The 26,787-nt window shown below is 40.0% G+C and overlaps 1 protein-coding gene across 8 annotated transcripts in view; it reads left to right on the top strand.

Annotated features, from left to right (window-relative positions):
* Positions 1-26,787, top strand: part of FOXN3 (forkhead box N3) — a 157,794-nt gene that overhangs the window by 88,648 nt on the left and 42,359 nt on the right. For 7 of the 8 annotated variants that reach the window (XM_057384688.1, XM_057384770.1, XM_057385182.1 and 4 more), the window contains exon 4: positions 6,389-6,453. In XM_057384688.1, the coding sequence (XP_057240671.1) occupies positions 6,389-6,453 (65 nt within the window). Of the gene's footprint in view, positions 1-6,388; positions 6,454-15,535; positions 15,575-26,787 lie in introns of all 8 variants that reach the window. The other variant, XM_057385021.1, reaches the window with a different exon arrangement.

Genomic DNA, 26,787 nt, shown 5'->3' with positions numbered 1-26,787 from the left:
CTTACACAGGGTGACTGCTGTGAGGAAGTACTGTTCAACTTCCAGCATCAAGGAATGCTSTATTCTCCTAAAAACTTAAGCTTTTTTTCTCAGTTACAGCACCATCCTAAAGTTACTTCTCAAGTAATGGTAAAAGCTGCCATCTTACARCTTAGTTGGAGAACCATTTACATACTTTATAGTAGCAGTCTGTATCCTGCTGGCATCAGGAGCTGAATGTGCTTGTCAAGAGCATCTTTTCCTGCTGCCTTAGATAAAGGGCTTAATGGGCTCCATCCAGATAAGGCATCTACAACTACTGTTATCAGCAACATGAACATAACGCTAATTGTGATTTAGTTGCTTCTCAGAAACTTTTGGAAGTGAGTTTTTATGCCTGTAAGATGCTTCATTGGTTACTCTTTGACAAAATGATTTGTTRCTTCTAGGTTTGGTGTCCTTGACATTTCCTTCAGTTCAGAGGTGTTGGTGAGACTTGGCAGAGCAGCATTTTGCACTTTGGATGGTTGATAATGGAATACTGATAGCATGGGTAGTGATGCCTTCTTCCCCTTCACCTGGCAGAGGCAGCTTCTCTTCCCAGGAATTTTCAAATATRTAGGTGTCCTGATAGCTGGTATTGCCCCCAGGGAAAAGGGGGTTGGTTGTAGTGTATTGGGTCAAGCTGGATGTAGAAGAACTTCAGTCAGTCATTTTTTCTTCTCCCCATCATTTTTGTCCCTGATAAGGGCTGGAGGGGRCATCTTCTGTTGCCTGATTGTGGTCCAGCAGCTGTTTGCTTACTGCAGACTGTGTTGGATRTTTTGTGTGCAGCATCTTGTTAGTTTACAGCTGTCACTGTTCCTATTTCTATTCTTTACTGAGCTGTCCTGCCCTGTAGTCCAGGCTTTCCTGAGAGCCAGGATGTACTTTGGCACCAGCCACACCCCAGAAGCTGATTCCACCTCCTCTTGGGTATGTTGGGCAGCAGTTTGCCTTTCTCTCCACTGAGCTGTCCCCCATTGGGCTAGTAAGTCTCAGCTTCAAAGGCCTTTGAAATGTGTGCTCAGGGGGTAGTGTTGACTTACATGTTTGCTTTCCCATTTTTCAGTGTCTTCCTGCTTTACCATCACTCTGTGGACATATTTGGTAATACAGTYATTGGCCTGTATTTATTGCCTGGCTTCTGTGTTTTCATAATCCCTTAATTGTGGTGTATAGTCCCACACAATTGAATTTGGTTTGAATTTTTAGTTGTTTGGGTTTTTAAAATCTTAATCAAGCCTCTCTGACAAAGAGGCCTGTGAGAACTTTTGGCATGGTTGTGAAATACTGCAACTGTGCAAGAGAATTCATACTCTGGCTTTTTTTAGTGCTTGGCTTTAAGACTGCAGTCTCCTTGTTCTAATGTGAATTCCAGAAGACAAAAAAATTATGTTTCCTTTTTTAAGTTTCTTGAAGCCTGTGCACCTTTTGAAGATTTATGTAAGTGTCCACCATAAGTTTTGGTAGAAATAATTAATCAAGAGGGGCAGGGGTCACACAAATTATTGTTTCTGTATGCCCTGGGAGCTCCTGGTTGAGCTGGCCAGCTGCASTGAACCCTCAGTGGCTGGACAGCCTTCATCTCTGCCTAGTTTCCAGTAGAAACAGTTTTCAAATCAATGCATTCCTGTAGAATGTTTTAGATTTCAGCAAAGCAGCATTTTCCTATGGACGAGCCTTTCCTCAAGAAAATCCCCGCAGTGAAGAAGTTTCCCATGCCTGGGGCCCAGTGGCACAAAGAAGTTTCCTGCTGGCTGTATCTTGAGAGAAAGAACAGTTGATTGCTTGCCTCGAGTGGAAACCAAGTCCTGCTTGCATGAAAAATTGCTAGCACATCCATGAGAAAGGTGGGCTTTGATCAGATGTGGCTCCCAGTTCCTCAGGAGTTAAACACAGTCCTCTTCAGTTCTCTCAGGTACAGGTTCAGCAGGCTGTGAATGGTTCATTTGCTCCCTGTGGTGGTGCACAGATGCCACAGTGCCARTGACTGTGCTTAGGAGAGAGGTGGGTCGTGCACTGGATGCATTTGAACTTGCACCTCCACATCCTGTTTTATGCATTTGCTACAAATACTGTTGCAGACTAGATATCCTGTTGGCTGAAGGTATGATCCAAACTACAGGGTTTTCTGAAAATCAAACCAATGATTCTTGGCAGGAAACTTGATGTTTCACACATTGTCTAATTCATAAACTAAACTAATTGTTCTTTCAAGATGTTTGCTTGCAATCTCAGCTTTTATCAGGATTCATCTTCCACCCACCCCCGCAAGTGTCCTGTGCTCATCACTTCTCGGAGTTAGGCCAGTCCAAACGCGCGCATAGTGAAAATGTGTTAGGCCCCAAGCTTCTTCACAGCAAGATGAGAGTTCAAACTAGTTACTGCTTTTCTTCCAATAGATACCACTTTAGTCAGTGAGTTTAGTTGGTAAATTAGGGGAAAAACTCTTCCAYTGATAATACTAATGGCATAAATATTAATTTCGTATCAGGTGTTGATTACAAAGGAAAATTGTAAAAAAATCTGGGAAACCCCAGATTTTGCATTTTTATTTTGCCTAAATGAAGAATCTGCTGTTACTTCTGTAGGAGAAACAKCCACTCTTCTTTTGTGGCTCACAGGCTATACTGAAGAAACAACTTGTTTGAAAAAAATGCCTGGGATGGAGCAAATGGGATTTTTTTTTATTGATGGTCTTTAGAAGAATTAACTTCTTCAAATGGTTTCTTAGTCTGGAACAGAGAGGAAGCATACTTTTAACATTTTAAAGTGAGAGAGAGTTCAACCTGTCATTTGTCAGCTTGAAATATGTTTTAATAATTAATACCCTCTGAGACTTTAACATACAAAAGTTTGGGAACAGAATGAAAATTTATCCAATCCAGACCAGACATAGCTAAACTTCAGTAAAGCCCTGCAAACATAGAAGCTTGTTGTTTTGAAAGGCTTGATAGTTGCTGCAGTACATTATTTACATGCTTTGATTCCTTAGCTTCCTTCCCTGGGAAGACACAGTTAATTTTCTCAGTTCATGTGGGTTTGTGCTGAATCAGATGGAGATTTTTATGGGAGCTCTGGGCCTTTTTTCAAGTTGGAAAATAAGATAAATCACTGTGGCTTTGTTTCTCCAGTGGAGACCTTTTGCCTATTCAAATATATATGCTTTCCCACTCCTTTCTTTAACCCTTTTCCCCCCACTTACAAGGGCCTGGGATTGAATTTCTTTTGCTGTGTCATTTTAGAATTGGGCATTCTTTTTTTCTCTTGGGCTTTTGGAAGGCATACAGTTGCCATGCTATGATTTCTGATTGACAAATCTGTACTTGGCAARTCAAGACAATGTTACAGCTTTCCATTTGCAGCCCGATGGGCCCTGTTCCAGAGATTATGCGGGACTCTGATGCACTGTAACATATGTTACAGGAGAGAATCCTCCAGGAGTGTGAATGCCCTCAACAGCTCTTGACCTTCTATGAGTTGAGGAGCTACACTGAAGAGCCTGTGCTTGCTATAAGGAATGCAAACAATTGGTGCGTTAAGCACTGTGAAGTGAGCRTGTGTATTCAGACAAGTGTGTGCCCCACGCACTCCAGCACTTAGAATGTAGACCTACTTAACTTCTTTTTGGTCATTTTGCTTCCTCTCTCTACTTCTCTCTCTCTCAATTCCCCTTTTTGTACAGGAGTATTGAAGGTTTTYATTACGCATGTGATTGCTTTGGATCTGTATAACAGTCCTTACTTGTGCATATTAGCACAAGACTCTGCAGAAGAATTGTGGAAGCAGTGGGGTTTTTTTACTATATGGCTTTTTATCAGAACTTTGCTAATGCTGTCAGTGTAACAGACAGCACCTGTTTTCATTTTGTTTCATTTTGTGTAACAATTGTCAMCTCAAGAGGAGACAAAAGTAACTTTGAGTAGAAATGGGTTGGGCTTGGTTCACACTTTGTATCCGTGGAGGAAAGATTACTCTCTTAAAAAGGCAGAGTGCCTTACAGCAATCTTATTCCAAGATTTTCAGTCTCTTACTTATAAATTGTGTCTGACTTTGGGCATCGGGCAATTATTTATATATTGGTAGCATAGTTTTATGATGCTAATTTCAGTGAAAGCTGTAAAGGATTTTGAAACCTGTTTGCTGTCTACAGGAAAGACTATGTGGGAGTGTGCTTCTTCCATGTGTCTTGACAATGCTGCAATAAATAGTTATTTCCCTCAGGTACTGTGATTTTAAAATACTTACTGTGCCTGAGCCTTCAGATCCCATCAGCGAACTCCTGCAGGTAGGGTCTCCCACTGAGGAYTGCCCACACAGCAGGAGTGGGAGTGTTGGTGACATTCCTGCTCTGGGCAGCATGACCTGCAGACCATGGAGAGGATTGGCTGTGCCATAGGGGAAGGAGAATGCACCAGGACTGCAGTCAGTGGCATTATTAGGAAAAGAGGGTGGTGGTTTGTAACACCAGCAGGAAATCACACCCCAAATAAGCCGCTCCCCTTCCTTCATCTTTTTTAGCAAGGGAGGGACAAGAGCAGAGACTGTGGGTTGAGATGACAATTTACTGAAAGCAAAAAACCATAGAATAAGAAATGCACAATAACAACAACATTAGTACCAAAAATATACAAAGGGAGAAGGTAGTTTGTCCATAATAAAGGTCTTCACTACTGAGAACAAAAACGGGATGGTGGACACTCCCTGTAGGTCATGTCCATGTGGCTTCCCCTGACCAAGGCGATCCAGTGATCATTCCTGTGGTAGTTTAGAACAAAGGCGAGATGGTGGGGGGACTCCTGTGGATAGCATTTTCTGCCACCTAGCCAAAACAACAACCAGCAATGACAAGCAAACCTCCCAAAAGCTAGGTCATCTGAGTTGAGTCGCACTGCTGCGCTACTGGGTTCAGTTCCTTGCAGATGCCTGTGCCACCATCTCTACCCCTGTGATGTGCTAGGGGTCAGCCCCGGCGTTGCTGCAGCTTTCCAACCATTCCACTCCGCTCCTTTGGGCTTGGTTTGGCTGGGCTTCTTTTGGCTCGGCTCAACAGGCTCAGCTGGGTTGGGGTCACCCCCCCACTTATTTCACTCTGGCAGCCTCCACATCAGGACTGTCCATTCAACACTRCTGTGGATTTGCATTTTAGCCTTTTTTTTTGATCACTGTGTCTCATAACTGTGTTCCAGAGAAAATGGGGGGGAGGAGGGAGGGTGTCAATGATGGTGGTAGGGACCAGGTCCTCAGAGGCTGATCTGAACATATGCCCACTGTGGAGGCAAAATGGCACCCTTTTATTGGGGCACCTGGCTTTTCCTCCCAGATCATGCCTGCAGCGATGGTGGGGGTTATGTAGAGTAACTTGGCCCCACACCCTTCCACATGCAGGGCAGGAGCAGGGTCGCCTCCSCTCGGTTCTCTCATCTCGAGTTGTGCTGGGCAGCTGCTGCAGGGAAGCTTCCTGACAGCCTCCCCTCTTCCCCAGCCCACCAGCACTGCAGGTTGTTGGAGCGGATGCTCCACAGTCTATTGCCCACAGCACTGTGGGCTGCTCCAAGGCATYCAAGAAAACAAGGTTTAGCTGATCCTACCAGTGTTACCTCCTCTTCACTCTCCTGTGCTTGAAATATTGTTGCCATCACCTTTGGCCAGCGTCTGTGTGAGCCGGAGAAGGAAGCTGGCTCTGTCTGATTTCGGGGCAGGGCCTTGGTTCAGGCGGGCAGTGACACCTGCCAGGTACCTGGTGCCCCCATGGCCACCRCCTGACAGGGTCCTGCAGGGGCCGCCATGGTCTCCAAGCGCACGGCAAAGGCCAAGATTTGTCCGTGCTTGTGCTGGCAGACGATGTGTTGAGCTGTGCTTTCTGCTGCTGTGAGGGGACCTCTGCGTGCGAGGGGGTTCGTGGGTGAGCACGAGAACTGCCCGGYGTCTGGGCTGGGCTGGCCTGGGCAGACACGTTAGCTGGGGCAGTATGTTGTCATGGCTGAGTAAAAGCCATAAAATATTTGAGTTTTTAGCASGTGTCGTTGGGAAAGGGCTTACATTTTGCTGTACTGAGAATTCAGTAAATATCTTTGGCGTTGATTTGAGTTTTTTTATTATTTATTCCAAATTGCTTTTTTCTCTCTTCCTCCAACAGAGTGTGGGTGTGTGCTGTGCTGAGGTTTTTCCTTGTGAAGAGAATGTCAATCTTGTATCAAATTCACCTATTTTTAACATGAAATTTTAGACCCTTGCTTGAAGCCAAAAGTGTCATGATGTTACATTAGCTTTAAGAACAAAATAGAATTCATGCAAATAGTAACTTATAATTGCAATTTAAAATGCAAATGTGATTTTCTTTACACTTGTTTCTTATTCCTTTTAGCACATCAGGTCCACCCATTTGGCCAGGAAGCACCTTTTTCAAGAGAAATGGAGCCCTTCTACAAGGTAGGTGATAGGTGCTACATCTTGGATTAACTGTTCTGCTTGAAAAATAACTTCTGCAAATTGCACAACTTCTTTGATACTTGCTCGGCAAGAAATAACCAAATGTCTTTTTGTTTCCTTTACCCTGTCTCCTTTATCGCGCATCTGGTGCCTTGAAAATGACGATATACCACGTACAGTGAGTGTAGTCTGTGAAAGTTGCTGCTTTTTTTTCTTTCCTCAGATCATTAAATTGCTTGCTCTAATATATGGTGAAGGGTGGCTTTTTGGTTTTTTCCCTTTGTGTGGATAAAGAGTGCCCAGAAGGAAATGTTCCAGGAATACCACTTTTAGCTCTGTGGATGAAACAAGGATGTTCTTTGAGAGATCCTTTTCTTTACTCCTTAATTGTGCTGATAGCAAAAAGTACTGGAAGGTAGGTAGCTATGCTGCACTGGGGAAAACAGTGACAGTGTTTGTCWCAAGAAAGCTACCGTGTTTAGTAGTGCTTATATTCATAGAATGGTGTTAAATATCTAATTTCCATTGTATGGATAATATAAACTGAAACTATATGACTGCAGTTTTGATAGGTGAAAATTTTCGCCCTATCTTACCAGACTTCTTGAAACAATTTTTCAGCATTATGAGTGTTTATATTTCTGCCATTGCGTACATCTTAATGGAGGTGTCTTAGGAACACAGAAGGCTATGTCCCCAGACTGCGAGTGTTTCTCCATGGTGCAAAGCAACTTACACCACTGAGTATCATTTTATGGTYTTTGCAAGGATTTATCCATTAATTGTCTCAGTTTTGTGTTCATTCTTATGTTTCCAAGACTTATCTGATCTTTCTTCTGACAGAAAATGCTATATAGTGTTCTCAGGAACATTTATCCAAGTCACCTAGGATGGAGCTTTACTCACAAYAAGGCACACAAGCAAATAATTCATTGTCAAGGCAGTATTACCTTCCAGTCACCAAAGTAATCCAGCATCTGAAGCTTATCTGAGAATATTTTTCAAGTTAATCCTTGCACATGTCTAAGAATTTGCATAATTCTATTTAATGTCTATGCTGAAATTTGTTTAAATAAATTTTAAATGTATTAAAGCTTTCMGATTATTTCTTAACACTGGGAGATGGTATAAATTGTATAGAATTTAGCAGCTTTTGCTTTTGTCTTGAGCAGATAGATCTGCTACTTTTACAGTCCTTCYTAATGAGAAGAACTAGATTTTTTTTTTAATAACAAAATGAACTATTGGGAAAGAGCTTGATTTGTTTCACATTTTCAATAATTCTGATTTTAAATAAGTATCTGCACATACATAGCCTTTGTAATTTTAAGTTCATAAAAGATAAACTTGCTCTGTCAAGCCTGTATGACAGAAATGTTTTACCTTTTCTTAAGATGCAAGCTACCAGGAATTAAAACCAGCTATTTTTGTAGTCCTTCCTATCCCAGTTGTTGCTTAAAGCCTTCTCACAATAAAGAAGAATATACTTCTCTACCCTCTTTTCCCCTTCTTTCTTCTGCCTTCCAAATTGGGGGCGAAAATCTAAAAGCTCCAAACTTTTCAACATGATAAAGACCTAGAGGAAAGAGATGACTGCCTTTTCAAGCAACTAGCAAAGCCTAACAGACCTTCAACTGAGTTGATATTCTGCGTTGCCATTTCAAGTGGAAAACACAATCTGGACTATAATATGCATGATACAACTGAGGTTGGAAGGATGAGAGAGTATGAAGAAAAAAGTCATTAGAGTAATCTTCTAGCACTTCCCAGTTARTTTTAAAGCAAGAAAATTAATCAGCCAAGCCTTCCTTTCTGTCTTTTTGTTTTCTTTCCTGTCTTTAGAATTTTCCCTACAATAGGCTCTTTAATATGTAGGCTTTAGCAGGTTGCATGGAAATAGTGCATCTACCACTTTGCTGCTTCTGAACATCTTTTTCCAGAAGATCCATGGAGAGGATGCAGTGCAGGCAGGTGTGAGATAAGATGCAGATGTTTGTCTGTACCTGCTCCATGACCATCTGAAGTCTTTTTCCAGTGCTTGTGGTCAGCTTAATGTAAATAGGAGAATGAAAAATTGACTGAATGATTGGTTTCAAGTTATAGTACTGCCTTCTGGTTGGCAAARGTTTGGGTAACAAAGGGATTTTAAACAATTTTTACTTGATAATTGTTTTACTACGTTTGAAAAGAATGTTAACTGCATTCTAGATGATAATACAGAATAATTCTGTAATTTTAGTAAATGTGATATCACATGCACTTTCACACTTCATTTCTTCTGAGTTGTTCAGAAAAATGTTCTTTCTCTGGTCTGAGGAATGAAGAGAAAAAATTCCACAATGTAAGTAGTCCTTTTTTTAGCCAACCAGACTCGTAAGATGCTCCCGGTTTCCATTCATTTTATATCAGGACTATTTGGCAAAATAATCCTAACCATTGTAAAGAGTTTAACATATCTCTTCTGAGAAGRTGACTGAGAAAACAGTTATCTGTGTACCTCAAAATAGCAAAGGAAGAGAAAGGCTAAAATGAATTTTAGCTGTTCTCTGTGCTTAATGTTTTTGACATGAGCGGGATTAATGCTTTGTTACTTTCTGGCTGTCTTTATATTTTTTGAAGAATTTTGAAATACATGAATGCTGTTCTCTTTTTGCCTATGATTTTATTAGATATGAGATGGCTGCCTTAGGTTTTTTTTGTGAGGATTGTAGTGCTGTTGTTCTTAGCATTAACYCCCTAACCAGTAACTCTGTATTCAGTAAGTCACCTGCTTAGGTGCTTTTTCAAGTCTTGAACTCATTCTGCTAGGTGATGGATGCTCCTTACATCCCTGTGCTGTTTGGTCTTCTTGAGAAGTCCCATGCAGAATTTAATTTAGGTTGGACATTCAGCCTTACCTGACTCTGATGTCTTCTCAAAACAGATTTTTGCTCTTGCTACTTTCCTTTTTTCTGCTGTTTTTTGTAGCTTGTTGTTGTACATATTGTGTGTTTGTTTCAAATCATGTGTCTGCTTTCTTGTGTGAGTACAGCCCTCCACTCCCTCTTCTGACAATCAGCACAGTTCAAATCTGCTGCCTGTGGATGTTGCATCAATGATGTGATCTCTTTCACCAGAGATCCTGCAGAGCTGCATTCACACCTGCAAACTGGATTGCCAAAGTCAGCGAATTGAAGTCAGACAGCATGGCTTTCCTTGGCAGCCGTGATTCTCTTTTAATGAGGGTGGAACGAAAGATTGGAAAAATACTTGCCCCCCAGGAATGCACGATGGGAGGAGTTGCATGTGGCCTCTGGTCCCTGTTGGCTGAGGKAGCCTGAGGAAGGTGGGATCGCCCTCCCCAGATCTCAAAGGCTGCTTAGTTTTTTCTCATAGCAGCTGCAGAGAATATGCATCCTCATACTCCAGAACACAGCAAGGGCATGACTTGTCCTCWTCTCCTCTGGGAAAGCACTGTATGAGAGGACACTTTCTTCTCTGATACTTGCAGCAGCCCGTAWGTTTGTGTTTGCTCTGCCTTGGTCCAGCTGCCATGGCTGTAGCTGACACCAGCTGTGAGAAGCTGTGGCAGGAAGGAGTTGGAAGATGCTGTCTCCCAGGGTCAGGTGTCACCARAACCAGCGTGAGACGGAGACTCCACTTCATTGTGGAGTAGAAATGGAAACTCTGGGCACTGCTACTCCGTTGACCCGTAATGCCTTCAGTCCAGGTTGGTGGCTTGYTCCTTTTAGGGTGCTGACATCTGATACCGGGCCATAATGTGAGACTTTAGGGAAGGTGCCGAAGTACGTGGATCATTTTATTCTTAGTTGAGAATGGTGCGTTATTTGAGCTAGAAAATTACATTCCTAATAAGAAAGTTTATTTTGTATAAACTGTGGACAGACCAGAAGTGAGATGTCCTACATTAAAAAATGAGGAACCCGCTTATTTTGAATATGCTTATACAGTTGTGCAGAGATCTCTTTTTTTCTCTAATAAGCTTGAGAATCTTTTAAATGTCCTAACAAGTCACTTAATTTATTTTCCATTAAGTATTTGTAAGAAATGAGAGAGCAGATTTGGGACTTCAGCTTTCCAAGTTCTAGCTATTAATAGAAGCAATCGCTGAGGTGAAAGAAAACCAGCAGGAAGGAGGCAGAAAGGGGGCATTTGTTGCTTAATTCCCTTGAAAAAGCTAAATTAGAAATGTTCACTCTTACAAATTAGGACATCCAGCCTGTGTTTTTGTGTTAATAGTGGCATTARGATAAAAATGTAACAACAGCAATGCCTGGTTTCTTTGGACAGGTATAGCCCGCACCAGATACTCAGCTTTTACTCTGGAGAAGTTTGGGAGGAGTTGTTTTTTTATTTTCAGGAGGAAACTTGACAGCAAATTCGCTAGGAGAAGATGCCTGCATGCATGCAGCCACATGCATTTGCTCTCTAATAATGTGAAAATTTGAAATGTTTTTGTCAACACTGCCAACAAATACCCAGGAGCCCCTGCAAGCACAGTAGGTTTCTTTCTCCTGGTGGATGTTCAGTTCTTCTGCACTTCCCACTTTGCAAGCAGGTGCAAGTCCTATGCATGTGGGGGAGATACAGCCCATCCTAAAGCACGAGTTATCTGTACCTTCTGCTGCTAACAGGCCTGAGGAGAAGGAGAAACAAGGGAGAGCTGAAAGACAAGAAACTAAAGCAAGTCTCACATGCATTTAACCTTCAGAATTGCATGTCACACCTCAAAAGAAAACCAGCCTTGGAGAGAAATGCGTTCATTTCTTCTACTGCCTAGAGGTGCAAACAAAAAAGAGTGGCAAAGTAGTGTATGTATTACAGATAATTTTAATATTATATCATACATAAATGTCATGGTGACCATAAGAAAAAGGCCAGTTAATAAAATGCAAGTTAATCCAGCCTTAAGATTGGTAGATTTAGGTGCTGTGATCTATAACATAGTCTTGGGCACTWCTCTAAGGCCCAAATCCAACTAAACATTAATTTCTTAATGCATATTTGGGCATCACATGTTCCCAAGAATCTTCATTCTTGCTTTGGGGTTATAATTTCTTGGTTTTGTGCTCTATGAGATGAGGATAATAACRGTGCTTTTCACTGCCCAGAGCTTTCAGTCTACAGAATATTGGCTCTGCGTCATACTCCAATGATCCACTGATGGAAGAACCTTAAACAGGGGGAACATAACGGTAAAAAGCAGCAGGACTGTCTGTTAGCTTTAGCTGGGAAGTGCATTTTAGGTTTTGGTTTGTTTTTCTTTACCCCCAATTGAACTCTTCACTCTGAGAGATACACTTGAAAAATTACTGCTTTGTGTAGAAATCTGTGACGTTGAATGTCTAGTTCCAATGTAGTTACTTTCATCAGCAGAGCACTAAACCTTTTGACATTATCATGTTTTGTCTTCCAACTTTTGCTTCTCTGAGCTGCCATTTCACTGTCTTTGAAACAATGGTGGCAGTCATGCTCTGTTGCTGGTGACTTGGTTTGGGTCAACTTACTGAATTAACAGCAAAGCTACTCTCTCCTTGTTAAAATAAATCACTTTTCATTCATATGGCATAATTATTTAAATTAGCACTTTCTTTTTTTTTTTTTTTTAAATTTCCCCACACATGAAGGATACCTGACAATCTCTTCAGGAGTTCCTGTTCAGGAAGATGATTCACATGGCACTTCTGTAGAGACTGAATATTTGAATAATTTATTTATTATTAATATTCAGTGTGTTTGCAGTAGTGTTATTGAAGAAGTAAAATTAAGTCAGAGGGGTTGTGCAGTGTGTCCCTAAGGGAGTAATTTGAACAGCAGAGCTCTGCTTTGTTTGGGAAAGTGTGTAAAGTCCTAGTGGGGCTTCGCGGGTCCTGAGGGTGCTGGTAAAGACTCCTGTTTGTGAGMGAATTTTGTAATGGCCTTAGCACTGTACAGTCAATAAAAAAAYCCCAATGAGCAACTGAATTTTGCAGTGTTTCATACAGAAAGGGTGACTTTGGAGTGACATTTTTAGCTCTGTGTTTTTTGTAGGGTAAAATTGTGTAAATTGTGCAGTTTTTATGGAGTCTTTTCATTCCCATTTTTCTTAAGTGTGTAAAACATGACAAAAGCTGTTATTTATTAAGTACCTGAAGTGTGGTCCTGCTAACATTGATGTTAGAGCCATTAGCAAGGAAATGTGACCTCTGGCTGTTTGTATTCCCTGTGACCAAAATCTCTGAGCTACCTTTGGCCTCTGAAGTTGAGAAGGAAGAAAACAGAACTCAAACAAACAGATCTCAGTAATGGTAGATCACGTTGCAGAGTACACAAAGATAASTTAAATTCCTAATGTGTTTAAACTCAGTCATTTAGGTTTTATATCTGCATAGGTGTCTTTGCTATCTTTACAGATAACTCTGCTTACTTTGTGACAGTCCTGCATAGTGACTTTTGAAATTATTACGTCTAAATGAGTCAAGATGAAGTTTACTTACTTGGTTTACTTCCCTTGACAACTGGAGAGTGTGGATGAGTGCTGCAAAGCAAGTCCTGCCACAGTATTTTAACCTTGGGCAGAGGTTCTGGGTATAGGTCTGACTATCTTTTTTTACCTTCAGTGCCAACTGCTCTGTGAATGGTGGCAGTAAAACATCACTTTGCAATACACACCAGAGAGGGCAGTAACTGCTGTTGCTGCAAGTCCCTGCAGCACTGGTCTGGTTGCCTCAATAACTGCTGTAGTGTAGGAAAGAAAATATCAGGGAGATTGCCCCAAAGCATGAAGGAGGTGAGGAGCTGAATGATCCTTGCCCTGACAGAATGCTGAAGCAACCTATAGGTAGTAATTCTCCAAGGATGCTTCAGATCTGTTCTTMGTTTATTTTCAGGTTGGTCTTGCAGGTTATGTGGCTATGACTTTGCAGTTTGAGCACTAGAATCTACTTCCTTTAAATTSCCAGTAGCTGATCTCAGCTTTTTAGGAAAAGTATTTTCTGTGACTGACCCTTCTGTAGGCATCAGAGCAGGTGCTTTTATCTAGACACTTGTTCCAAGTGTTCCTCTCACAAACACACATACRGGAGTGACTTACAAGTGGAAAACTGGCAGTGGTGCTCTTGGATGTCAATTGGGTGAAGGAAGATGGAGACTTGATAGAGCAAGAGAAATGACAAGTTCCTGTTGAGTGACTTTCTGCTTTACTAGGACTACCCAAACATCCTCCAATGTTTTCCATGCCAAGAGTTGTAATCTGCTCAGAGAGTGCAGGCTGTTTCCCTGTTGTGATTGTTTGCATTATTGGGTACCTGGTGGCACAGTGAAAGCATCTCCTAAGGGGCTGTCATGTACCTGGGAAGTACTGGATATGATCACTGCAGATACAGAGACAAGTGTGGCGGTAGATGGTGTCAAACCTTGTCTCCATGTGAAATTTGGGGCTAGGTCACTACTGGCTAGGCTGGGGCTTAGGGCAGGAAATTGAGGTGGCCTTTGAAAGGAATGTATCACACCACCACCAGTTAGATTCTATTTTACAGAAGGCATTCTCTGAACAAGTCACAGTTAGAAATTAGTGGTAAAATTTGTATAGTGACTTGGAAAATGGTAGAGTATGGAAAGATTTATTTTCTGAAACTGTGAAATTATTGTGACTATTGCCATCAAAATCTCTGGGTTGATGAGCTGGAGCATATGCTCCCTGCTGAGAGCCTGTGAATGTTTGGCATTCCTAAAATGTGAAGGTGGCTGATATTAGAAGCAATCTTGGCTTCTAATCTGTTTGAGAGCACAGCTACAAGAGAAGCATAAGCCTGTGCTTTACATGGAGATTACTAAAATAAGAATAATATTGCAGTTGTGTTGCTATGAGCAGTTCTGGTGATGTGCAGATTGCTATGGGCAAGGGAAAGCTGTTGTCAAGTTGGGCTGTTCCTTGACTACATGTCAGATTTCTTGTGCCAGACCTATATTGAGAAAATTAAAACAGAAGGTCTAGGAATTTTTAAGATGCTCTCTTGCTATGACCTGCTTGTATGATGGGCAGTCACATATTTTTGGATCCCTGGGGAAGCCAAAACTTCCTGACTAGTAAAAAGAAGAAAATTATTGGACAGTGATGGTGATCAAGTCCAAGCAATGTTTGTGTCTYCTGAGTTTTCTTGTATCTTGTCCATGTTAATGTCGGTCATGGTTAACATTGACAGTAATTTTTCCCCTCTGACATATTTCCTGCCAGTCAGAGATCTGCTGGTAAGTTCTTGATTATATACAAGGCATTTCTTAAACATCAAAAATATGGTAAATTAACAGAAATGGAATATTACTAGGAGAGCTTAATTTTATTTGAAGTGTTGAGAAAAGTAGAGACTATCTTAAATTGATTGGGTGGTCAGCAGCTTGCACATTTCACTGGTATGCCTTATTTAAGCTAAATGTGAAAAAAATCCATTGGTTTCAGATATTGGAATAAATCTTACCACTAGAAATTCTTCAGCTGTACACTTGAGAGTATGCAGAGCTCTGGAATGGCCCAGTTTGTTCTTACAGCTATGAATTTATAATTCRATTTTCCTGAAATTGATAAAAGACTAGAAAATGAATTGGGACTGCAAGAGGAAAAGAGGCAGGATTTTTTTTTTTTAAGGAAAAGTACAGTGTGTTCAGAAACCCCAAAACCAAAGCTCGGGCATCTTTTAGGGTAACTAGTGCTTTATACTACAGGTTTCAAACTACAATAAGTACATCAGCCAAGACAACAGACAGTGAACATGAACCTGCTGTGTACAGCACTTCTTCCTTGCATCCTTTGTAAAAGGAAGTGGAGTTGYACCTGGATCTTGAAAAAAACAGTCCTCTCTAATTAGCAGAGTGGGATAAACTCATTTTCTTACAAGTGTAAAAGTCTGTAAGGCTTTTAGATTATAAAAAGAATTTATCMTCTCTTTAATGCATTTAGTACTGATCAAAGGCTAACGTAGAAAACACAACTTTTCTTTAAATTGTTTTAGGACAGCCTCTGTCAATTTAGAAAGAGGATTGTAAGATATTTGGCTTCATCTATAGGTTATTTCTCTTCATCTGCAGGTTTCCTTTCTCTTTATAGGTCAGAGTGTCACAGTGCTTGGACTTATATACAATAAAGGTAATTCCGTTTCTCTCTGACAATATTTATTTCTGTGTTTAGCCTGTCATTCTGCTCTCTAGTGTGCAAGAAGGATGAGATGAAATTGAAATTAAAATTGTTCATGCAGTGATGGAAATTCCAGTCCTGATTTTTACATACATTCATATTTTGTATCAAGATACTAACGACACTTCCTGCATACTTTCATTTTTATATTTTGACATCCATGCTTTGCATCTTTTAAACACAGTTTATTTATTTTGTATGCARACATATGTTGTTTTTCTTGTAGAAATGGGTTGGTGGCTTAAAAGAGTAAATTCGCAAATGCTGGCCAAGATGTATGATTGATTAAGAAATTGAAGAATTTCATACCTTTATTTAGTTTATTGGATTGTAGTCAGTCTATGAGGTGTTCTGGCTATTTGGTTTTGCTTTTTGGCTTTTTGATATATTCCTTTTACTGTAACTTAGCTGTTGCTTTAAATGGTTTGCAGTATCTGCACAAATACAGTTCGTTCTACTCTTGCGGTGCAAATGAAGCCTCTGTCTTATTTGTAAAAAGATGAAGCTTCAAACATGTGAATTGGTGTCTGAGTAAAGGGTTTGACATGACTGGTGCAGAATACAGCACTGATACTTGTTCTTAGTACTTTGGACAGGATTAATCGCTGACAAGTGTACGACATGGGTACTCAGCAGGCAGTTTGATACAGAAAGGCACTTTTATTCAAATTGATTCTCCAAATACCCAGCAAACCCTTTAATTTCCCCATACCATCTGTTGAACAGCTTAATGCTCAGAGGCAGAAATGAGACAAGGCAGAACTAGATGGGGACAGAACCTAGTGAGCACACAGTACTGCAAGGTCACGACTCCCTGGCTTTTCAGTTCAGTCACGATGGGGCTAGCAGGGCTCCAATTACTTCTGAAGGACAGGATCCAAATTTACTGGAAGATTTCTGAAATGAATCCTTCTGAAATTTTGTTCCTAGGATCAGCAGTTACTCTTTTGCCAGACTAGCAAGTGCATATAGGTCATGGTATCATGATTTATTTCGTAAACATTCAATGATTTGACTGCTATCTTTAGAGATGCTCCTCTGTCTACATGGAGGTGTTTGTCTTGAAGAGTGACACACATTAAACTCTTCCATGTAGCTCTGAGTTTTCACTCTTAGGAGGATGGCCAGCAAAGATTATAAAACAAACATTCCTGCATTTTTCTCTGGTATTTTACTCTCTCTTTGATTAACTGGAGCAAGAAATCTTAAGTATTTATTTTACGAGGGGAGGAAAATGTAATTTAGAGGTTCAGAATGTGATTTGCTAGTACACAAGACCACTGAACAGTTGTTCAGCAATCTACAGATTGAGTAAAATAGCTTAAGATGATGCTAGTGAGCTACTAGTCTAACTAAAGGCATCATTATTTTTTTCTCAGGGTTTTATTTTTTGGGGATTTTGGAGGGTTGGGTTTTTGGTGGCTTTTTTTGTAGTTTATCTGAACAAATAGAGATGTAGATAGCACCTTGAGTGGAATAATAATATTTTCTACTAATAGTTTAATAATAAGGAAAAAAGTGTAACTTGGGAACAGATCTTCACAGTTACATAAAAACAGTTTACAGTTCTTCTAGATGTTTTATTCAGCTGGTAAACCTGTTTTATAAGCTGAAATTCTTTTCCACATAATATCCTATGTGAATGTACTCTCTAAGTCTGACGGGGGAGCGACAGCTTTATAGACACAAGACAATACACAAAGAATCTTAAAACTACTTTTTGGAACAGCCCATAACTTACAATTCAGGGCACACCCAAGCATTGTAGCCCCTTGTCATAGATCCCGAGAGGGGAGTGGAGCTTCAGCAGGGCTTCCTGTATGTCACCTTGGAAAAYTTTGTTTGGAAGAGCTGGATCTGGTTTCATTTTGAGCCCTGTACTTGTGAGCGCCCCTGTCTGTAAATGTGTAACCTCTCGCTTTCCACACATTTTTTTTTATCATACATATATTACTTCACAAATAATTTGATGAAGGTTGGACTGTTCTTATCAAAGGACATGAAGTGTGTGAATCACTGTGGCAGTTGTAGTWGGTGTTGTAAGCCTCCACTTGTACATTTGTGCTGGTTAAAACAGCCATCTACACCGCTGTTAGGGACTGCCTGACATGCTCCAGTCAACACCCTAAGACTTGAGGCACTTGTCACATTACAGATATCTCTTTCAACCTTAGCTCACCTGGATTTTTCATTTAGGTTGTTTTCTGCAGTGTTTGCTAACAAAAAAATCAGGAAGGGAAATGCTGTTGACTTTGCATAGGAAGCCTGTAAGCTGAAGCCTGTAGTTCCTCCCTGCAGGCATAACTTTTGGTCATTCAGAAGCAAAAAAAGCCTGTGTCATAAGTACTTTCAGGTATGTAGTCTGCATGCAAAATCATAAACAAGAGTTTCCTGCTGTCCTTGCTCGCTGGAAAGCAGCAGTTGCCTTTGGCCAGGACACCATCCACTTAGGGGAAGGTGGTGATCCTCAGCTGGTCATTGCCAGGAGGCCCCTTCAAGGGGCAGAGCGAGGTGGCCTCTCTAAAAGGAAACTGTCAGTTTGATCCCACTGTTCCTGTGAGTAGCTACTGTTTTGAAAAGAGGCAATTTAAAAATCCACACTGGAGACCTGTGAGAGGAGAAACCAGCTGAGGACAAATAATAGGAGTAAACTATGGTTAGTATTAAAAATGTCTTTGGAATTGAATTAGAACACCTTTCTGAGAATTCAGATGTACTTTTGTTCCCTCATTGGATTCCTTGAACCGGCAGGGAGCAGTTTTACATCAAGTGCTAAGTTTCTTAAATGACTCAAGATTTAGTTAATTCTCATGAATCCAGAGCAAATGCTGAAGTTTGTGAAGATTTTGACATGCTGTTCTCATTACACCAACACAAAGATTCATCCCAGCTTTCACTGCACTGCTTTGTGATGGTGGTTTCACAAGTCGTATTTCTTCTAGACTTGCTGAACCCYGCCAGGCTGCTGTTCTGCTATAATGCGTTCTACTGACAAAACTGACTGTCAGTTACATTAATTGGCTATTGGTAGTGATTTGTCTCCTACAAGTCAAATATAGGCTGGAAAAAAATAAACTTGTGTCTTTCCTTGCAATTTTAATTCAGCTCTCCTGTTATGTGTACTTTAGGATGCAGATCCTCTTATTATATAATTGCTTAACCTGTGGGGTTTTTTCCCATTAGTCTCTTGCTTTATTCAGTGCAGTGATGRTAGAAACTGAGATTTGGAGGACTACTTAAATATACTGAAATGCAGCATTTTCTGGCTTCTAAGTGTGTCACCTTTCGGTTGGTGGAGTTCGTTTTGGGGGTTTTTGGTTCTGTCACCTTCATGACTTTCAGTTAGGTTTGTTGTTTGTATATGTAAGAAATTCTAGATTCAATTCTATCACACTTYTGCATCCTGCTTGTCAATTCTGTATGAGATGGAATGAGTTCATGTATTGCAGTATCTTAGGTGCTCAAAAATAATAAAAAATGGAACTCTTGAGCACCCGTTCTATAAGTTTAAAAGCTACTCAGATAGTACTGAGATTTAAAAGAAAGAATACTTAGTTTAGTTGGAGAATTGCTCCCTTTGCCTTTGCCCATCCAAGTGTCATTACTCAATATTTCGTTCACTGAAATTGAAACACTGGGTCAGTTTCTGTTACCAAGAAAAACAATTTGCAATTTTTAGGACTTCATGAGCTTGTTACTGTAACAGAAATATATGATACCTAAGTTTATTCAGGCGGCACTTTTCTGTAGTTGGTATGGCATATGGCAGAAAATCAAAATGAGGGACCTTGGCCCTGTGATACCCAGTGTCTAAATTTAACATGTTTTAACAGGACCCCTTGGATTTTTTTTTTATTCTCAAAAACTATGAAATGTTTTCAAGAGTGATAAATTACTTAGATTGTGATAAATTATTTGGATTGTGGTAACAACTTTGAACCACAGACAGCACCTTTCACTCTCAAAATACTTCCAAGCATTGTCTAATTAAATCACAAAGCACCCCTTTTACTAGGTTTGGGTGAGCACCAGTACCACTGGCTTAAATGGAGAGTTGAGCAACTTCTTCAGAGCAATCCTGTGCCTGTCAGGTGTGGCAGGAGCCACAGGATGGCAGATCCCTCCTTGATTCCTTCATACCTTTTTAAAATTCACCTTGAGAAAGATTCCCATCCTAGTCTATAAACATGCTCCAAATTGTTAATTTTTAATTATCTGCTCATACATTTTGGACACAGGGTCTCCAATGAATGAARAAATGCATGGTCTCTCAGTTTGGTAGGAAATTTGCCATAGGTTTCTTCACTGATAGTGGACATTTACTGCGGGATTACTGGAGCCAGAAATAGGTAGGTGTTAGAGGGGATGAGGGACCTTTTGCACTTGGCCAAATGAGAAGATGCATATCATGACGAGGAGTGGAGAAAGGAGCTGGGGAATAATGGATTATCTGTGGAAAGTGGTTGTAAATCCCAGTAGTACTTCCATAACTAGAGAGTGCATCTTTTTATCTCCAGTAATCTATATGAGCCTTTACTGCAGGCATGGCTGCAGTGTAAGGCTTGGGCTAGCTTTTATGTTTCAAACCCCAGTGATGCCTTCTGCTGTGGGTTCCTGAACTCTGGCATGTGAACTCTGAAATTGCTGTCAGGAGACTGAGGATATCTCAGGTGTCGTCCCTTGGGTGTCTCTAGTGGCAGCTGGGGCTGCACATATGTGTGCAGATCACTCTGTCCGTACAGCTGTCGGGGCAGTCACATAAGCAGGTATGAGGTCTGTAATTTCCTGCAGTATTTTCTCTATTTAAGGCATTTGAAGCACTCAAATTAAGTAGTTCATGCAGTTTGGAATTGAAGAGACTGCCTTGGAGAAACTCGTCAAGTGCAGCTGAATTAACACTAACCAGGCCAGAAATAATTGCCAGAGGATTGCCAGAAATAAATAATGAGTGGATGAGGGGCTGAGAAACCTGGCAGAGTTTCAGAATGCARAGGTGGGGTGGCTGGGGAGCATTATCTTATCTAAATGGTAATTTCTATTCTGTATGTTAATTAAAACACATAGTGTACAAACTAGCATTTAGGAAGTCTTTTGCAGGATCTTTTCCTAAGSGGATGTTTTGGAAGTAAATTGTGAGTTGTGCATGCCTGCTCAGTGCAGCCTGTAAGAACTRTACTGAAGCAAACAGTCCAAATTATACACGCTCTTTAAGCAATGGAATCTTGTGTATGTTGGTAGTTTTGGGAGAACTGTTTTTATTTTGTTCATAATAATGCGTTTTGGATGTCATTATTCCAGGGAAAGAACAAAGCCATGTTTGTGAATCGGTAGAGATTAACAGTGTGATACGGAAGAATCTCGTTCAAGAATACAGAAAAGAGTCATCCATTTCAAAAGAAAATTTTCTGTAGGAATTAAAATATTTTATGTATTTCTTAATGATTTTTCCCCATGATACTGCTTAAACTTACTCATGAACSAGTTTGGATGAGTTAAACCTGCTATAGGTGGATCATATTGTCTGTTTATTGTAGGTGTAGAAACAAGGTTCCCTTAGTAATCAGAAAATATTTACATGACAGTCATGTTTTTGGTTRTCTTGTCAGTTGTGCTTTCTTTGCTGTCTTCCTGTGCATTCATGACTGATTTGTATTCATCCTTGCTTCTGTGTAACATCCCTTTCTCTGCATCTTGGGTGGAATGATCTCCTGCACAGGAAAAGATAGTTACTGCAGATATTTTATTGCCTACTATGCCTTATTATGAACATAGGCATATACCACCTCAAAAAAACCCTCAAAAAATAAACAAAAAAAGTAACAAATCCCCCTGCAAAATGTTTCGCTTGAAAAACAGTAGAATTTCTCAGCTTTGTAGTAATTGCAATGACCTCAGGTGCTGCAAGTGAATAACAATGAGAGGCAAAGAACATTCTTCCACGAGGTCAGAGGTAGGGATTTTGTGTTTTAAACTTTTGCAGGGGAGCAAATATTTCCTGTCATGGGAAGAAGAAGTTACAAATGCCTGTGTGGAATTAAAAGGGATTTGGAAATGAAATGCAACCCTGTGCCCCAAATATGAAATTGCATGTGGCTTGCCTGGGCATTTCAGGAAAATCCACTGATCCACTGTCCTAATCTAATCCAAATAATTAGATTTTGGATTAAGGTAGGCTATAGTCATCAAAACCAGAACAGGTAGAGATAATTTTTGTCCAGTCTGAACCCTCTCTTATAATACGTAGGGCTTTTTCCCTATTTATAAACCTCTATATCTTTCAATTCAATGATTAATCTGCAGGCAGAGAGCAAAAGTTATTAAGGCTAGAAACARACAAAAAGATAAATGCTGACCTTTCTAATTGGCTCTTGAAACCTGAAATATTTACTGCTCAAAGGATTTATAATGTTTGTGGAATGATTTGTCATCCATACTAAGTATTTCTTGCTTCTTCATGAAGCCCTGCTAACCTCAGATGAATAAATATCTGTGGGTGCCTCCATATAATGGATTTTTTTTGGCATCACAGTAGAAAGAAATTTAATTTCCAACCAATGCACAATAAACTTCAGTAGCCAAATATACTTTGCTGTTGGTTCCCTCACATGCTTTACAAAGTGCAGTCGTGGCTGGAAATGAATGGTTCACTTTTTTATCTGAAGTCTTTGGCACCAGGAGTCAAGACTTAGTCATTCTCTGCATTGATGGGTCACCGAGCATAATGGATCTCTCAAAGCTGACAGCATGGTGTATTGTTCTTTGTGCATGTTCTCAGGACTTAGTGGAAAGGGCTGTAAAACCTGTGATTCTTTGCTCCACTGTGGATTTGAGATTTTCATGTCTAACTCAGGGTGGAGGGTGATGRGGTGGTGTTCTCTGCTAATACTGAAGCTGGGATGTCTGCAGTACACTGGAAAGCATGACAATGCCTCGGCTGAGAATGTGCTTATTTTAACTGTGTTTTGCAAAGTACCTAGGATTAACTGTTTGCATTGCACTGTATTACAGCACATTTTATTAACARAGAATAGTAACTTCAGCATTTCACTGACAAATCTGTAGTCTCTCTTCACAATAAGGACTCGGTAATGTGATGAAATGGTTTGCCTTTGTTGGGGTGTTGGTCTGTGAAAAGTGGCTTTGAAAAGCATGCCAGAAAGTACTGTACTTTTACAAAGAGAAGGAAAATAGACAAGCATTAAAAAAAAAAAAAAAAAAAAAAAAAAAAAAAAAAAAAAAAAAAAAAAAAAAAAAAAAAAAAAAAAAAAAAAAAAAAAAAAAAAAGCGAAAGAAAGACTTTTCCTGTGGCTTTGCTGCTGTGATAAAATGCAGTGCATTCCAGGGACTTATGAAAGTGTCTTTATAACTGGCCTAACATACAAAAGTGCAAATGCATTGATCTAATCTTGAAAAGTAAGTAAAATCACTTTGGCTTTTAAAAGAGTGGTAAGTTATCCTGTTGGGCCCCTGATAGATAAATGAACATTGGTGTTTCAGAATCAAAGTGTCCCATGTAAATTCATTCTTAAGTATTATGTAACAGCTGAGGATTTTAGAAGAATTATGACGTAAAAGCCTGATGCCTATTTTGTAAACTGATCATTAATTACACTTATACAATTTGGTGTGAAATGAAGAGTAGTTTTGCAGCTCTTTTCATTTTAACTGCAACATCTGTTGCAACCCTAAGTTTCTCTTCCCTGCTGCACTGATGCTGTATGCATTTTTTTGGCAGTGCTTTGGCATGGCTTGATTGTATTTTGGAGKGGTGGTATATACCCATGCCATGAGGATCTGACTGCTTTGCTTAGGAGAAAGACCAGGAGCAAATTCTTGAGCCACTCTAGCTGTTTTGGTCATGGTTTCCTAGCCATGCTTTCCCTTTTTGCCCCTTTCTCTTCTACCACTTCCAATTATATAATGTAATTGTAAAGGAAGGCACCAGTCATTGCACCAGCCTTATAAAAAGATATGCTTCTAGGTAAATGATGATTAAATTATCTCAGAACCTCTGCTGTAGCTTATGAAGGAATCCATCAATACCTAGCAACTTCTCCAAAAACTTCAAATAAGGTGCCAGGTACTTAAAGCTTGGGACCAGCTATCAGTTGTGTATTTGAATCTGCCAAGTATTGTGACAGGCACTTCAACTTTAAACTAGTTCCTCTGAAGTGAGAAGTAGGCTTGTACTCAAAATATTTGAACTTCAGAATTGCCTCAATTTCTGCAGCAAGTGTCTGAACAGAAGAAGAATGGGCATTTTGTAGTTACACTTTCCAAGGCATAATGTCCTGASCTGGAAAGGGGATTGTGGAAATAGGCACAAGTGTTGGCAGAGAAGAGAGAAATAATACCTGGCTTGCTGTCAGGTCAGCAGTGACTTAAAGCACTACATGGAAGCTCAATTAAAAAGGAAAGAAAGTATTATCTTGTTAAACTAAAACCAGAATATCTTACGACTTCATTTCTTCCTGAAAAATCTTTTTGTTTCCCAATAATAATTAACCCCAAACTTTGTAGTGAAGATCTGAGTTTCTTGTTATTCAGAGGTAAGTATAAAATTTTCATTTCCTGAGAGGGTAAACAATTTCAAGATAATGATACTCTAGTTTTGATGATGATTCCTGCAGTTGTTTTCTCCTGTGGCCATTAGCAGAACAGAATCAAACGTGTTGCTCCTACTTCAGCTGGTGGTATGAGGCAGTGTGCAGAGCAAACATTGCTGGATATTGGTAAGAGCGGTTTAGGGAAAATTTTGACCAGTTCTTTTTAGGTGGAAAGCATTGTATTTTCTCCCCCTATCAGCCTTTTGGCACTGTTGGTTTGCTTAGTTTTTTGGGAAGTCCCGATTTCACACAGACACATTAATTGAGGAAAAATGTGTGCCCAAGTTTGTGCTGTTTCTGATGCAGAGGACAGTGTTCAGGTGTTGYCTTGCCTAAATACAGGCTTTAATTGTTTTCTTCCTTTTATGAAGGACCTTCAGGGAACRATATATCAACTGATGGAGCAGAATGAATGAAAGCTTCATGTACGCAGTGTGTGAATTCCTGTACTGAAGCCRCTTCTTTGTTAGGCACAGGCTGAGTCCTGGTACACACGGTGCAGTGATCGCCACTGGGTAAATGTTTGGCTGTGTCACATGGAGAACTAATCGTTCAGCCCCTGGAAGTCTGTGGAGTTACAGGAGCTTTCACCAAAGGATTTGAGAACTGCACATGTTCTCAGGGAAGGGAATTTTAAGGAAACTTTCCCATATAGACTGAGAGTTTGCAGTGGTGGTGCTGACACATGTCTTTCATGTAGCTGTTGTTTGAACAGTCAAAAAAGAGCTTATTTCTTAATGTTGCCRTAAATTGGGGGCTTTAATCTTAATTAGGGCCTGTATGTTGTAGTATAAATTGCAGGAGGGGAAAAGTTTCCAATATTTAATCATATTTGTACAACTTTTTATACAATAATTACGTGTTTTACTCTGAGCATCAAGTTATATTTGGAAGTAAATGGTATAGGCTGAGTCTGAATTTCAAGTATGAGCAATGTTTAAAAAGCAATTAAAGCAGAGAGGTGTACTGACTGATAAATGAGGGAGGAGGCAAGCAACTGAAAATGAAATKATCTTACAGTAACAGTTTAATGTTCAGGAGATGGAATAGGAAAACAACTCATGCACTGCCTGAATTTCTGCTGGACTTTTCCATAAGACAAATCTTGGGACATTACAATGTATGCAAGGCTTCAGCTGGCAGCTTTGATTTTTCCCAGTGGCTTTCCTTTGCCCACAGTGAGAAAAAGTGTTTAATTACATAAACATAATTTACTGAATATAACATAACCAATCATAAAAAGTTTAGGTTTTATTGTGGGTTTGGAAGACATTAATGAAGTGAGATTGATTCTTATGGGTCTAAGTTTTTCCCCCCAGTGACTCATGGACCTGTGTGCAGCACTCTGACAGTTGTACGATTTACAGCTGAAAATAAAGATGGGGAAACTCGTAAGAGGTTGCAGCAATACTGTCAGGCTATCTAAGGGGCCTTTTGACTACTAATCAACTTAAATATTTTCTTTATGCAGTTCTGTCACTGGTGCAGGTGTGTCTGACTGCCAGTCATATTACGGGGAGCAACACATGTACAGCCCCCTGTGGCTTTTGTTTAGTTGGATCTTTCAATCAAGCAGTTCCCTCCAGAACTGACTGACAGAGCCTGACATAATAGAATTTGTGAAGTAAATTTAGAGAGATGCAATGGGTGATGAGTCACTACTTCAGTTAATTCAGTAAATACTTTCTGTATTTTAAAATGTTTACTCTGTCTGTAACCTAAAAACTTTTCCCAAATGTTGGGCTGGTTTTAATCCTTTATGGTGTTCAGGAAATGATTTACTGATATTAGGGAGAGTAAATTATGATTCTGGTTCAATTTGCCAAAAGAAAGAAAAAAACTGAAGTTTCTGTACTGTATTGAAAACTAAGTTCTTTAAAGACCTTCCAGATTTTTAAGCTTCTAATTCTTGCAAGTGCAGTACAAATGATTTAGTATGTGAAGCACCAATGTTTTGAAATATGAGTGACTTTTAAAAGCATTGCTGCAATTACTATATTTARAAGTACTTATTTGGAAATAATTCAGAGGGTTTTTTTTATTTTGCTTTATGGTTGTGCTATATTTTGTTCTACAAGAAATGCAGAACTGTAGCTGTACCTCCTGAGCACTAGGTTTGGGCAAATTTTGTGTTGATGTTTACTAATACTAACGTTTCACAGGTAAATTCTCCTTGCAGATACATTGTGTACCACCAAAAAGCATTTTGCTGGCACAGCTGCATTTGCTAGCTAGAGTAACTTCCTTCAGAAGCATCATCAAATACAAACTGACACATGGTGACTCTCTCCATGTTGCACTGTCCCTCATTGAGCCTGGGTACTTGCTGAGACCTGGTTGTGATCTGGTTCCTCAGTGCTGCACACCTTGCCTGTTTTCATGTGGTTTCTTGGCTTTTTGCTGTCTTGTAACAAAAGCTTCTCCAGACCATTGTTGCCRTTGCTGAAAATGGAGCACAAGTTTGAATCCAAAAGCCTTTTTGAGCTTGAAGTTCCAGCAGTCAAGACAGAGGGCAGATAATCAGTGCTTCTTGTGGCAATGTACCRAGAAACAGGGGTA

This window comes from Malurus melanocephalus, unplaced genomic scaffold (genome assembly GCF_030028575.1).
Source record: "Malurus melanocephalus ecotype Western Australia unplaced genomic scaffold, MMel_1.1 scaffold_0, whole genome shotgun sequence".
Taxonomy (NCBI): domain Eukaryota; kingdom Metazoa; phylum Chordata; class Aves; order Passeriformes; family Maluridae; genus Malurus; species Malurus melanocephalus.
The sequence above is the reverse complement of the archived record's forward strand: the minus strand, read 5'-3'. Positions and strand labels throughout refer to the sequence as shown.